Source organism: Pipra filicauda, unplaced genomic scaffold (assembly GCF_003945595.2).
Source record: "Pipra filicauda isolate LSUMZ 115617 unplaced genomic scaffold, ASM394559v2 scaffold26_size5592650_pilon, whole genome shotgun sequence".
Taxonomy (NCBI): Eukaryota; Metazoa; Chordata; class Aves; order Passeriformes; family Pipridae; genus Pipra; species Pipra filicauda.
Window position 1 is genome coordinate 918,446 of NW_024104387.1, and position 12,296 is coordinate 930,741.

Genomic DNA, 12,296 nt, shown 5'->3' on the forward strand with positions numbered 1-12,296 from the left:
AGTGGGAGCTCGGGAAGAGCCGGGAACTCCTCCTTCCCCGCATCCCGGGGAGACGGGAGGGACGCGGGGCCGGATACTCGACACCCCCCCACACACCCGCCCCGGGATGCGCTCGCCCGCCCCGGGATGCGCTCGCCCGCCCCGGGATGCGCTCGCCCGCCCCGGGATGCGCTCGCCCGCCCCGGGATGCGCTCGCCCGCCCCGGGATGCTGCGGGGCTCGGCAGCCGGGACCGCGTACGCTGCCGCTGTCCCTCGCCGCGCTCCCTTCCCTGGGAAAAGGGGGCCGAGGTGTCCCCTCCCCGAAGGAAAACAACGCTGCGCTTTTACCTGCTGAGCACAGTAGGTGTAAGAGCCACTGAAGGGGCATCTCTGCCCCTTGTCAGCTCTGTTTGCCCCGCCGCAGCCGTGCTTGGCACAAGCCCATCAGTCTGGGCAGGGCACACCGTGACCGCTGTGTTGTCGGCGTGGCCATACACGCGTACGGCTCCCGGTTCCTCAGGCTCCTGTTTCCTTTCTGCACCGTATCTCAGCTCGCCTGTTCTTGAAGGCTTGAAAATTCATTGCGAGTTATAGCCTACAATGGGAGCTTGTGACACACCTAAAAAGAACTACGTCTGTTAAGTAGTAACACGCTCCAAAGCTGTCTGCCAGTGGTAGTGAGACGGTGAGACAACAACTTTACCTACCTGTTGAGCTCGAATCCTGACATCTCACCCACCTGTTAGCCGTGGGCTGAGGCAAGCAGCATGGTCTCTGTTTCTCTAGGTACAAAATGTTTATTGTTAAATGTGTCCTTTTAACATTCACCAGGTGCTACATCTTTGGGGGGTGGAGGGTAAAATGGAGGGCGGATGGGCAGGGGGAGCACAGGTGAGGTAGGGAAAGTCTCCCCTGGGGATCACCAGCTGGGAGCATGGTGGGTGTGGAGTGTTTTACTGCGGGGTCTGTGTGCTGGGAAGGTTATGATATCCCTTTTCATGAGTGAAAGTTGCTGCTCCAACTGTTGGACATATAATTTAATTGGCTAAAAAAAATTTCATCTCTTGTAACCATGTTTGCAATTGTTGCTTTCTGTGATGGGACTAGTAGCTATAATTCTGTACTCATAAATTAATACTAGCTATAATTGGTATATTTTCATTTGGACCACTTAAGAGTTAAAAAACTTTGTTAATGAGGGGTAAGTGTTTCTGATTCAAGTTCCAGAACTAGGTAACATGTCTTTCTGATCTTGTTTTGGAAGTGGACTGCCAGAAAGCAGTGGCATGAATAAGCTTTTAATGATGAGTGGGAATCATTAGCATTAAAATTAAACACATTCTGATAGTTAGCCTTTCCTTCTTGGTAACTGTTAGCCCACAGTTGAAGTTTTAACAAGTTATGTTCCAGAATGTTTCTTAAAATACTGAGGTTGCAATGGCAGACTTAATGACATCAAAGTTAGGACAATCCTGGCCTGTAATTTTGGAAATCCTGTGACAGTAGAAAGAACAGAGATTGATATATTAGGGGATTTTCAGGAGCAAATACTGGCAGGTCAACCTGTGGCATATCCCCAGTAAGCTTGTTTGTTCTTGGGAGCAGATGTGTGCCATTTTTGTTAACTTTAAAAAAAATGTGTTATTTTTCTATGTGCATTTGAAGGGCGCAAACAGCTATGGACAACTTGGTCTTGGTCATAAAGAGGATGTGCTGGTACCTCAGGCACTGAAAGATGTTTCCTGCAAATGTCAAGACATTGCAAGCATTGCTGGAGGAGGGGGACATTCTGCAGTTATCACTGGTAAAAACATTGCTCTTGCATGGAATGTATGGCTTCTAATCATGCTTTTTTTGTTTCCCTGATGGTTTGGTGCTGCCACCTCTCTGTGGCTGCTGTTTCTGAGCAAGTACAATCCTCAGTTGCAAAACAGGTTCCCTCCCTCCAGTTAACTCAGTATTTTTGGGAAATTTTTTGGAAACTGGGAAAATTCTCTTTTTCATACATTGTGTGGTTGCTTTGTATTTTGTGAGGTCTATTTCTTCATCTATTTTGTGTAACAGCTTTTCATACAAGGAAGCCAAATTTTCTTTATTACGGATAGGGGAGTGGGAGGGAGGAGTGAAGTGAGAGGTTATTCAGTCTTGAGAAATATTAAGGTAAGGAGCAGAAGATAACATCTCGTCTTTGAAAGGTTCTGTTGTGTGCCACAGCTAATTATGGGAAAGAAGGAATACAGACAGATGTGAATGTGATAAAAAAAGTTCATCATGCATCTTATCCGAAGAGGTGCCTGTCTTACCATATGGATCGTCTTCCTTGACAAACCCAGCTCTCCATAGCTGTAGTTATTCAGAGATTTTAGATGCATCAGAAACACCTGTTTCTGTTACTTTTTGCTTGAATGTAGTGCCTAAAGTGACACATAATCACTGTCCTTATTTGTCACAGGATCTCATGGATGTATGTTTCTCTTTTTAGTCTGTGAAGTGGAACCCAATTTGTTTTGTTTTTTTTTTTCTTCCAGGTGGAGGACAACTCTTTGTATGTGGCCATAACAAAGATGGGCAGTTGGGATTGAATCACACAGAGGATGTGCTGCACTTTACCTTGTGCACTGCCCTGTCTGGCTTTTGTGTAAAACAAGTTGCATGTGGCTGGGATTTCACAATCATATTAGTAGGTAAATCTGTCTCTCCATCTGGTGAACGAGAGGCTGGACATGAGCTGGCAATGTGTGCTCACAGCCCAGAAAGCCAGTTGGGCTTCATCAAAAGTAGCGTGGCCAGCAGGTCGAGGGAGGGGAATTGTGCCCCTCCACTCCACCCTAGTGAGACCCCACCTGGAGTGCTACATCCAGCTTTGGGGGGTCATCAGCACAGGAGGGACCTGTTACAACGAGTCCAGAGGAGGGCCATTGAGATGATAGAGGGCTGGAGCACCTCTCCTGTGAGAAAAGGCTGAGAGAGTTGGGTCTGTTCAGTCTGGAGTAGAGAAGGCTCTGGGGTGACCTTATTGTGGCCTTTCAGTACCTAAATAGGGCTACAAGAAAGCTGAAGAGGAACTTTTTACAAGGGAATGTAGTGACAGGACAAGGGGTGACGGCTTTAAACTGAAAAAGAGCATATTTAGGTTAGTTGTGAGGAAGAATACTGTGAGGGTGGTGAGACACTGGAACACGTTGCCCAGAGAACTTGTGGATGCCCCTTCCCTGGAAGTGTTCAAGGCCAGGATGGATGGGGCTCTGAGCAACCTGGTCTAGTAGAAGGTGTCCCTGCCCATGGCAGGTGGGTTGAAACTAGATGAAAATCTAGTTCTTACAGTTCTGTTCCTGACTCTCTTTCACACTGTCTGCAATGTGTGTACTTGGGAGGGTCATAAGGCCTAAATATTTCTCCTGCTGTTTTTAGAGTTTATGGTATAACTGTAGAAATCAAGGCCACTCCCAACGCAAACCATTCTATGATTCTATGTGCTGGCACTCACAGGTTTTAAGCTACTTGCCTTGCAAGCTAAATTAGTCCATGTTCCTTGTATCCCAGTGAACTTTAGACCTTTACTGAACATGGTGTGTAAGACTAGAAGCCTATGGCCTCAAGGACTTTCGAATGGGACATGTTAGGTCAGTTTTTGAGCTACTTGGCTGTGTTATTTTGATGGTTAGAATGTTACACTGCTTTGCTTTTGCTCTCAAATTCACTGATCTCGCTCTAACACTTCATTTTTTTGCAGGATCGGGCCTAGTTCTGTCCTGTGGGTCAAACTCTTTTGGACAATTAGGACTTCCTCAAATTTCAGGTCCGTGCTTGATTCCACAAAAGATTGAGGTAAAGATTTAAAAAGGATTGTAGTTTATATTGCTTCCAGTAACTTACAGAGGTCGTCTGACCTAGGTGGGCTCTAAGCCAGACTCTTCAACTATTTTTTTATACAGCTATCTGTTACAGCAAGCTTACAAAGTAAAGGCCCAAACATGGTCATTGACCATTCAGAAATGAAAAGCTAAGGCTGCTTTTCTTGTTGTATGAAGAAGTTGCCCCCTTCTAACAGAAAGTTGTCCCTTTCATTAGGGATTGTAACATTTCAACGTCTGCAGAATGAGCCATCTGCTCAGATGATATAAAGTGATGCTAAAGGTAGTGAAACTGTGCAAATTTACTCCAACTGAATATGTGCCTCAAGTTTGTAAGGTACTGGATACCTTTTGCTATGTGAAGGGCTTGTGCCTTCACTGTACTTTGTTGCAGGTTTGTGCAAATACTTCAAACCAAGCCAAACCTACAGTAAACCACCCCTGAGAAAAACAAATTGCATTATGGAGTTCAACAAACTTGGCTATGCCATTTCTTTCCATCTGTTGCTCTTGTGCATCTTGTGCAACAGTTCTGTTTTTTTAGTATATGTTGTTTTTTTGAGTGTGTAACTGTCAGAATTTCTTCCCCCAAAATGAGGACTGTACTATTATTTCTTGGCTGTAGAAACAGTTAGATAAAAATAAGCTTGGTCACCCCCAAAATAATAGTAGTGTGATAAAGTATGTAGCTGCAGGAAAACTAGAGGTGTGAGAATAAACTTTGATTTTATCACTTGAGATTAAAATGATTTTTACTTTTGCATGTAAATGAACCGACAAGTACATTGACTTGCTTCTTTTCTAACCTCCAGTATTTACCACACAATAATAGCTTCCAAGGAAGAAGAATGGAAAAATTAGATAATAATTTCTCTGCTGTCCAGTATCTTCAGTGATAAATGCTGGACTGTAACTCATGCTGTTCCATGTGGAAGTCCATGGTGACATTTTTAGGTGAGGTGCTGCTGAGTGTGAGCAGGGAGCTCAGAACAGCTCCAAATTAATTGCTTTATAATGTTTTAATTAACAGACACTGAGACTTCTGTAACATCAGAAAAGCTTTCCTGTTTTTGGCTGTAAGCCTAACATTTTCAATAAATTTCTCACAGGAATTCCAGTTTACACTGTAGTCTCTTATTTGGACAACAGTAATGAAACTTTCCCATCCACACAACCTCTCATATCTAATGCAAGCAGTAACTTCAGAGGAGGAAGGATCCTCAGACAAGAAATTTAGCCTCATGGCTCATTCCAGATACTCCTTTACTTTTTTTATTTTGGGAGAAGGAGTAACCTCTCATGAGTAGATTTTAATTTGCCTGATGTTTCTGTGCCCTCAATGTTTCCTGGGAGCATTCATTCCAGTATGGTGCCTGGAAATTTGGTAGTATTGACAATGCTAATCTGAATCTCTCTCCTCCCTGACCACACACACCATACATTCTCGTGGAATGTTTGCTCTTTTGGTTGCTCTCCTGTTAATGCTTGGGCTTAATGCCATCTGTTTTAAATAGTGTTACATCTGTGAGAAGAATAATAAATTTGTAGAGTACTTGGGAGTGGAGAAGTGCCAGAATTGGTGTACCTTGTGCAAACTGAGCTCGCTAATTTAATGCAGACATGACTTGTAGTCTTCTTTTGCGTGATCATGTTGGGCAACCTTCAGTGGTGTAGGTGGCACTGTCAGTGGTATTGTTGATGATTGCAGGACATGGTGAGACTGAAGAAGTTCACACTAATTTTTATTGGCCAGAATTTTCTTTCCTTGTGATACAGAGTGTTGATATGCATTGTGACATGCAGACTGGAATTGCAAGAGCTATTTTCATAGTGTTCCACTTCAGTTTGGCCTGTTTTGTTTTTAGAGGCACTGAATGCAAAAAAGCAACTAAAATACATTTTTTTTTTTATTTTTAATTTGAGTAGTCTCTCAAAGAGAAGGTGGTGAATGTCGCTGCAGGACTGAGACATGCCCTTGCTGCTACAGGTAAATATGTCATAGTTTTAATATCTTTTCAGTAACAAATGAAAGGGAGTTTTAATGGCTTGAAGGGGGAGAGGGAGGGAAAGAAAATGGAGTTTATTTTAGTTGCCCTGTGTTTTAAATGTCACAGAGAAAATACACCTGAAAGTCATACACAGTAAGATTTTGATACAAATTAACTGGAATAGTAAACATACTAGAAACATGTTTCTGCAAAATAGTGATGAAGGGCTGTCCTCCAAGAACCCAGAGTGATAGTATATTAATAAGCTAATTTTCTGATGGGTGGAAAACTTACTGATTTCTCCTGTTCTGAAACAAAACATGAAAGGAGTTTTTTCAGGAGAAAAGATTTCTGATCAGTCAAAATATCTTCTTAGGATTTGAATTCATTATAATATGCAGAATAATTTAAGTTTGTATATGATGTTTCAAAATGAAACTACACATAAAATGTGGCTTTTTTAATAATGTAATTGAAACTGACACCTGGAAAAGTCAGAAGAATGAAACTTGACTTTTATTCAGGGGGGACAGAAAGGATCTGCTCCATTAATTTCACTCACACACCTTCAAAAATCTGTTCCTGACTCTCTTTCACAGTCTGCTACGTGTGTACTTGGGAGGGTCATAAGACCTTAATATTTCTCCTGCTGGTATTAGAGTTTATGGTATAGCTGTAGAAATCAAAACCTTCCATTTGGCATGGTTGTGTTAAAATTGAGGAACAACAAACTACACCTGCTCTTCTGTTTGGTTTAGTTTTGCAGGAATTTCAGTATAGATTCCAAGTAGTGGAGTCTAGCTGAAGGTGCAAAGCAGATGCTTGGAAGAATAATGGAATCTCTGATGCTTGTGTGAATAATGGGAATTAAGCTTCCCTGAGCTCTGTGGTCAGTGAATGTCTTGATGCAGATCTAGCTCAAGTTTCTGAAAGCTCTTGAGGAGAAGACAAGTGACTTCCTTCTCTCAGTTGTGTTGGGCTGCACAAATGAGAGAAGAAAAGTGAAGAGAAAGTCCTATGAACGTTGTATCCATTCCTGAGGCACTACAGCTATGGGACTTCTGTTACTGAGTCCTCAGTAATGTCCTAATACAGCCCTGAGAGCTGAGTCAGGTTGCCTCGTGCCTTCTTAGTTTTCTTACCTGTATAATGAGACTATCATTGTGTTGCATGTTGACCTCACCAGGGTTATCTGTATGGTTTTTGGCATAGAGGCCTTTGAAAGTGTATTTTGAATCAGTGAAAATGAATTGAATGTACCTTCAATTAATGAGTTAAGTGATTTTGTTGGTGGTTGATGTGTTTTAATCTCTTTTATCTGTGTTTACTCCGACAAGACAGTGGTCTGGTTCTTCAGTGGGGAACTGGTATGGCAACTCGGGCAAAGCGTGCAAACCAAGGAAAAACTCTCCCCCTGTTCTTGACAGCAAAGGAACCCTGTGAAGTGACAGGTAATCCAGGAATCTGCTTCCTTTTTTAAAGGTGGATAGAGCAGAAATATAGTTTGGAGTGATACGTACCATCCGATGTATAAAGCCGCTTGGTGTTACAAACATGTAGTGGAGTACCTGAAGGATAGAATGGTCATAATCAATGGGGGGAAATGACAGCGAGTCTTGCAATGTCTGTGACCCAAAAGCAGAGACTTCTGTTACAAAATGCATGATCATCCTGTCACACTTGTGTGGAATGGTACCTGCTGTACAAATTTTATGAAACTGATTTTTCTCTAGGCCTGGAAGATGTAAAGGTGAAGACAGTTGCTGCAAGCTCCTATCATTCAGTGTCCCTCACAGGTAGGCCTTAGGTACAGAAGTGAAAGCTCTCAACCTATAAAGGTTTCTCTGCTTTTGAAATGGTTGTCAATTTTGCTTAAACTGTTGAAATTTGATTTGTCCTAGTTAGCGCTGGTTAATTATTTTGTAATAGTTTTGGATTTTGAGAAATTTCCTTTTTTATTTTTTTTTTAAGAGCTGGATTCATGTTTTGAATTCTCTGAATTTTGTGTGTATTTCCTTGGGGTCAGGTGTGACATAACCCTTAACTAATTAAGAGTCTGGGCTCTTTACTTAATGGTTAGAAGCTCTGGAAGGATTTGTTCATGTGGGTGGGTAAGTCTCTGGAGCTGCAGCAGGATGCTCCGTTGGATGACTCTGGATGGTTGACTGCTGGAACCAGTGCAACCCTTTGCCCATGGAGAAAGGTTGGTGGTTCCTTGGTGGTGTCCCAAGAAAGACAGCAGAAGCTGTCTATCCACAGCAGTGTGAGCTAGTGCCTCTGTGTGGGGCAGTGCTGTGCAGGGGTGTGAGATGGTCTGGCTCTGCCTTAGGTGGCTCTGCAGAGCTGTGCGAGGTGATGTGAGAGCACAAAGCTTATTTAAAAAGTAGGAAGTTGCTTTAATCAGGCACTTCCATAATGTCTTCCATTTGTTCTTTGATCTTTAGGCAGTGCTCCCATGCTGGAGTATTAAGTATCCAGTAATGTAAGTCTAATAAAGATTCTTTTTTTATTTTGACAGATTGAGAGAAGGGGAAACAGAATAGCTTTTCATGCTGTAATCTTACAGTTTTGAAGTGTGTAAAATAAATTGAGCCGTACGAAGACAAGTCTTTGCCAAACTTTATAGGAACAAATTCTTAACAAATCTGCAGCCATCTGGTACCTCTGTCATGATTAAAGGAGCACTGGAGTATTTGCTTATGCAGATCTATAGAGATTTAGTTGTATGGAAATGTTCCAAGATGTAAATTATGTTGAATTCTGAGACACAAAGTGTATGCACGATTAGCAAAGAAGAGCTGTAAGAACAAATGAAATCTACATTGGATAATTAGCACTCTGTATTTAGAGTGAACAGATTATTCTTTCATTCTTTTGCTTTTTATTTAAGAGAGTGGTCTATTTGGCGTCAGGGGCACCAAGATTGACACCATAAGTGCCAAAGACTTTTGTAATGTGATGCTGTTGCTGCCCTTTGTCCTGCAAGATATTGTCCTGCAAGATAGTTATACTTTGTATTTTAGAGGTACTTGGTATAGTAAAGATACTACTGCAGGGTGTAGTATTCAAATAAACATTTTTTTCTAGGAATGTCTTGCACTGTGGTGCAGTTTTCTTTGGCTCTGTTCCATGAATCACCTGAGAGTAGGATACCAAACACTTGCAGTCAGGCCAGTTTGGGACACAGCTGTTGAAGTGGGTTGTTGCAAATGGGAATGGTGGTTCCTTTGAGAGAAGAATGGTAAAGTCTACTTGTATCCAAACTGACCTGAACCCTCCAGTGGTTAGACTATGGTCCTAAGTCTTAGTGCTTGAGCTTTTGTTAAGACCTACTCAGGAAATGAGATAAGGATTGAGCACGTGATGTTTCCCAGGATAAAGCAAATGCACCTTCTGGAGAAGAAAAGGAGGTGACCGAGGCAGTATGTGTTACTTGTGGAACATGACTGGCCATAATGTTTTTCCTATGTTGAAACAAGTTGTTTCTGTCACCCCCCTTTTTTTTTCTCTCCAGAAGGTGTATGTACTTCACAATGGGAAGGAATTTATCAATTTTAGGGGAGAATTTGAATGAAACAGTCGCTTGACTTGTTTTCCTTTTCACTTCAGTTGTGTTGTTTTAATGAGGAACTTGGGAAGTCCTGCAGATGACTGTCAGTAATCTGTAATTTGACAAGTACTGACTTCTCCCCCTGCTCTCACTCCTTGCCTGTTTTTCACCAACAGTAGTAAAGTAGAAGTCTCCTGGCTTAGTCTTCCTGTTAACTGTTACCAAACTGAGATAATTAAATATATTGTAACTTAAGTCTTACTACTTCTTCTTTTGCCTCTGAACGATTTACTTCTGCCATGCCGCTTGTAAATAGTTCAGTGCTGACCAGAGATTCCTGCCTTAAGGGTTGTGAATGTGTGCTCTAAACAATTCCATGTTGGAAATTATATGGCTTCCAGTCTTCCTGGGCCCATGATAATGTATTTCATGTCTGCAAGATTTATTTTTTATGCTTGCAGCTTGTGCAGGCTGGCAAGGACTTCAAGAGAGGCCTGACACAGGTCCTGTTCTCTTAAGTGTTTTTTGTGGATTGTATTTTTTGACCATGGAGGCATAGAACCTGGGAGGAATGGTTTTGTGCTGAAAAGATGGAACTAATGATATGTAATATCTGCAGAAGGACTCATCTGAACAGTGTTAGTGTCCATTGATCCTTAGGCTGTGAGTAGCTCCAGCTTGCATTGCTATAAAGTATTGTGGGTGTTTCTGTAAACAGAACTATCCCTGTGGTTGGAGTCCTGGAATGTGCACTTACGGAAATGCTTGTTCTAAAAAAGGGGTGGGAAAGACAAGTGATTACTGACAAAGTCTCTCAGTAGTTGTCTGGCATTGTTTTGGGGCATAATAATATTTTAATTTTGCCTTGTGGTGGGTGGTGCCTGCTTTAGTTGTGTGTGTAGCCATGTGTCCAATTCCTTCGGGAACTGATTGTGCAAGGTGAGACAAGGAGCGTTAGACTGTCCCTGCTTTGGGGGATGTACTGAATTTGCTCAAGCTGAAGAAGGCAGACTTGTTATAAGCACCCTCATATGAGTCTAGCTCTTGTAAGAGGCTGGGAGACTGAAGCATTAGGAGCAGCCAGCCAGGCTTTGAAGAATCCCCTGTGCTGCAGGGGACTTAAATTATTTGCTGCAATCCAGGAAGTTATTTGCTGGACTGAACTGAAGCTTTGGAATGGAGATAGAAGCTGGTCTGCAAAGACAGAGTGGACCAATAGGGACTGCTCAGTGAGTGTCTCCAAGGTGGTTTGATTTTTTTTTTCCCCTCAGAGAAGTTGACTACTGTGTTTAGTTTTTTAATAAGAAATAATGTTTGTTATAAACATCTTTAATTCATCTTTGAGAGGCTCACAGTAGAGATGAGGTCTAGGCAGTTTGACCTGAAAGCTGTGGTGGCTTCAGGGGGTCCATATAGCCCTCAGAAAACAGGCTATCATAAGGCTCTTGCAAATATTTCTGATATCCTAGTTACAGTGTGCGTGTGCATGTGGTAAAGAAGGGTAGGGAAAACACAAATTGAACGAAACGTTCTTTCCTCAGCATCACTGAATTGAGACAAAGACTGTATCTGGTGGTATTATACGTATATCGCTTTTACTTCTCTGTCCATTGTAGATGAAGGACACCTGTATGTCTGGGGCAGCAACAAACATGGACAGTTAGTGAGCAAAGAGATCTTTCTTGCTGAGCCCAAGAAGATTGAGACTCAGGTCTTCTCACATGAAAAGATTGCAGCAGTTTGGAGCGGCTGGACCCACTTGGTGGCACAAACAGGTAGAGTATCTAAAAGCCAGTAACAAATGGCACCAAAACAGTAAATTGTCTTTCTTGCAGACAATAGTTGTTCTTTCTTGCTGGTAGTGGCTGGATGCAGAGTTTTGCAGTTTCACCCGAGCAGCAGTTGTCTCTTGAAAAATGATGAGGACAGACATCCTTTGGCTTCTGTCCCTGAAGATGGGGTGGATGCTGGTGCCTGCCTGGCATCTGAAATGCTGCAGCATCTGCATGTACACACTAGAGAGATGCAGCCTCTCTGCATCATCAGGTTGCTGGTATACCAGAATATATATGAGCTTCTAAAGATCATTCTGCTGGGTGAGCTGTGACACCTTTGGAGAGAAAAGAATTTGGTGGAAAACTTGCTTCAAAAAAGAGTAAGGTAGGAAAATATGGCTGCAGCTTCTGACATGTGTGACTATTTGACAGGAAGATATGGGCAAAACTCTCAGGGAACAGGAATTAGGGAGAGGGGAAGATCATCTTGAGCAAGTGTCTGGCTGAAAGGTGTGGGGGCATAGATATATACTGTTCCCAGGTTCTCTGAGTGTTAGCTGAAACTCTTAGGAACAGGCATAGCCAAGAACCCTCTGTTTCTGCCATCCCAACTGAAAAGACATGGTCTCATTGCAGTAAGTGAAATAAATTACATGGCTTTGCAGCACTGTACTAACCTTTCTGTGCTTGAAGAATGAGTCTGGCTTTTTGTGTGGCTGATCTTTTAGTAGAGTTTTAAGGACAAATAAAATAATGTGTTCAGAAGAAAATCAATAAACTAAAACAAGCTGACCTGTGTGTGTGTTTGTGGTCAAATCCAGAAAATGTTTGGGAAAGACAGGCAAAAAGAGGCATTGTTAGACTTGAAGAGCATCCCCTGAAGATGAAATGAAGTGAGATTTAATGTTGAAGCTGTATCTTCCTGGGAACCTTTCCAGTGAGGGTAGTGTGAAAGCTTACTACATGTGAAGGACTGTAGGATTAGATTCTTTCATAGGAAGAGATAAGAAAAAGGTTATATAACAGTGATAGTCACGTGTAAAGGGGTGGTTGATCTGATGAAGCTCACTTGAGTGCATTTGTATTGTTGCTCCGTTTTGAAACGCAAAGGCAGGAGAGAAACATAGATGAGATGGAAAGGTAAGACAG

The 12,296-nt window shown here is 42.2% G+C and overlaps 1 protein-coding gene across 1 annotated transcript in view; it reads left to right on the forward strand.

Moving 5' to 3' along the window:
* The first annotated feature begins 166 nt into the window (after positions 1-166).
* The window catches only part of SERGEF (secretion regulating guanine nucleotide exchange factor), a 149,803-nt gene continuing 137,673 nt past the window's right edge, over positions 167-12,296 (forward strand). Inside the window, 8 exon segments of the mRNA XM_039382425.1 lie at positions 167-340; positions 1,646-1,784; positions 2,509-2,664; positions 3,714-3,808; positions 5,761-5,821; positions 7,160-7,273; positions 7,556-7,618; positions 10,989-11,147. Coding sequence (XP_039238359.1) covers positions 167-340; positions 1,646-1,784; positions 2,509-2,664; positions 3,714-3,808; positions 5,761-5,821; positions 7,160-7,273; positions 7,556-7,618; positions 10,989-11,147 — 961 coding nt within the window.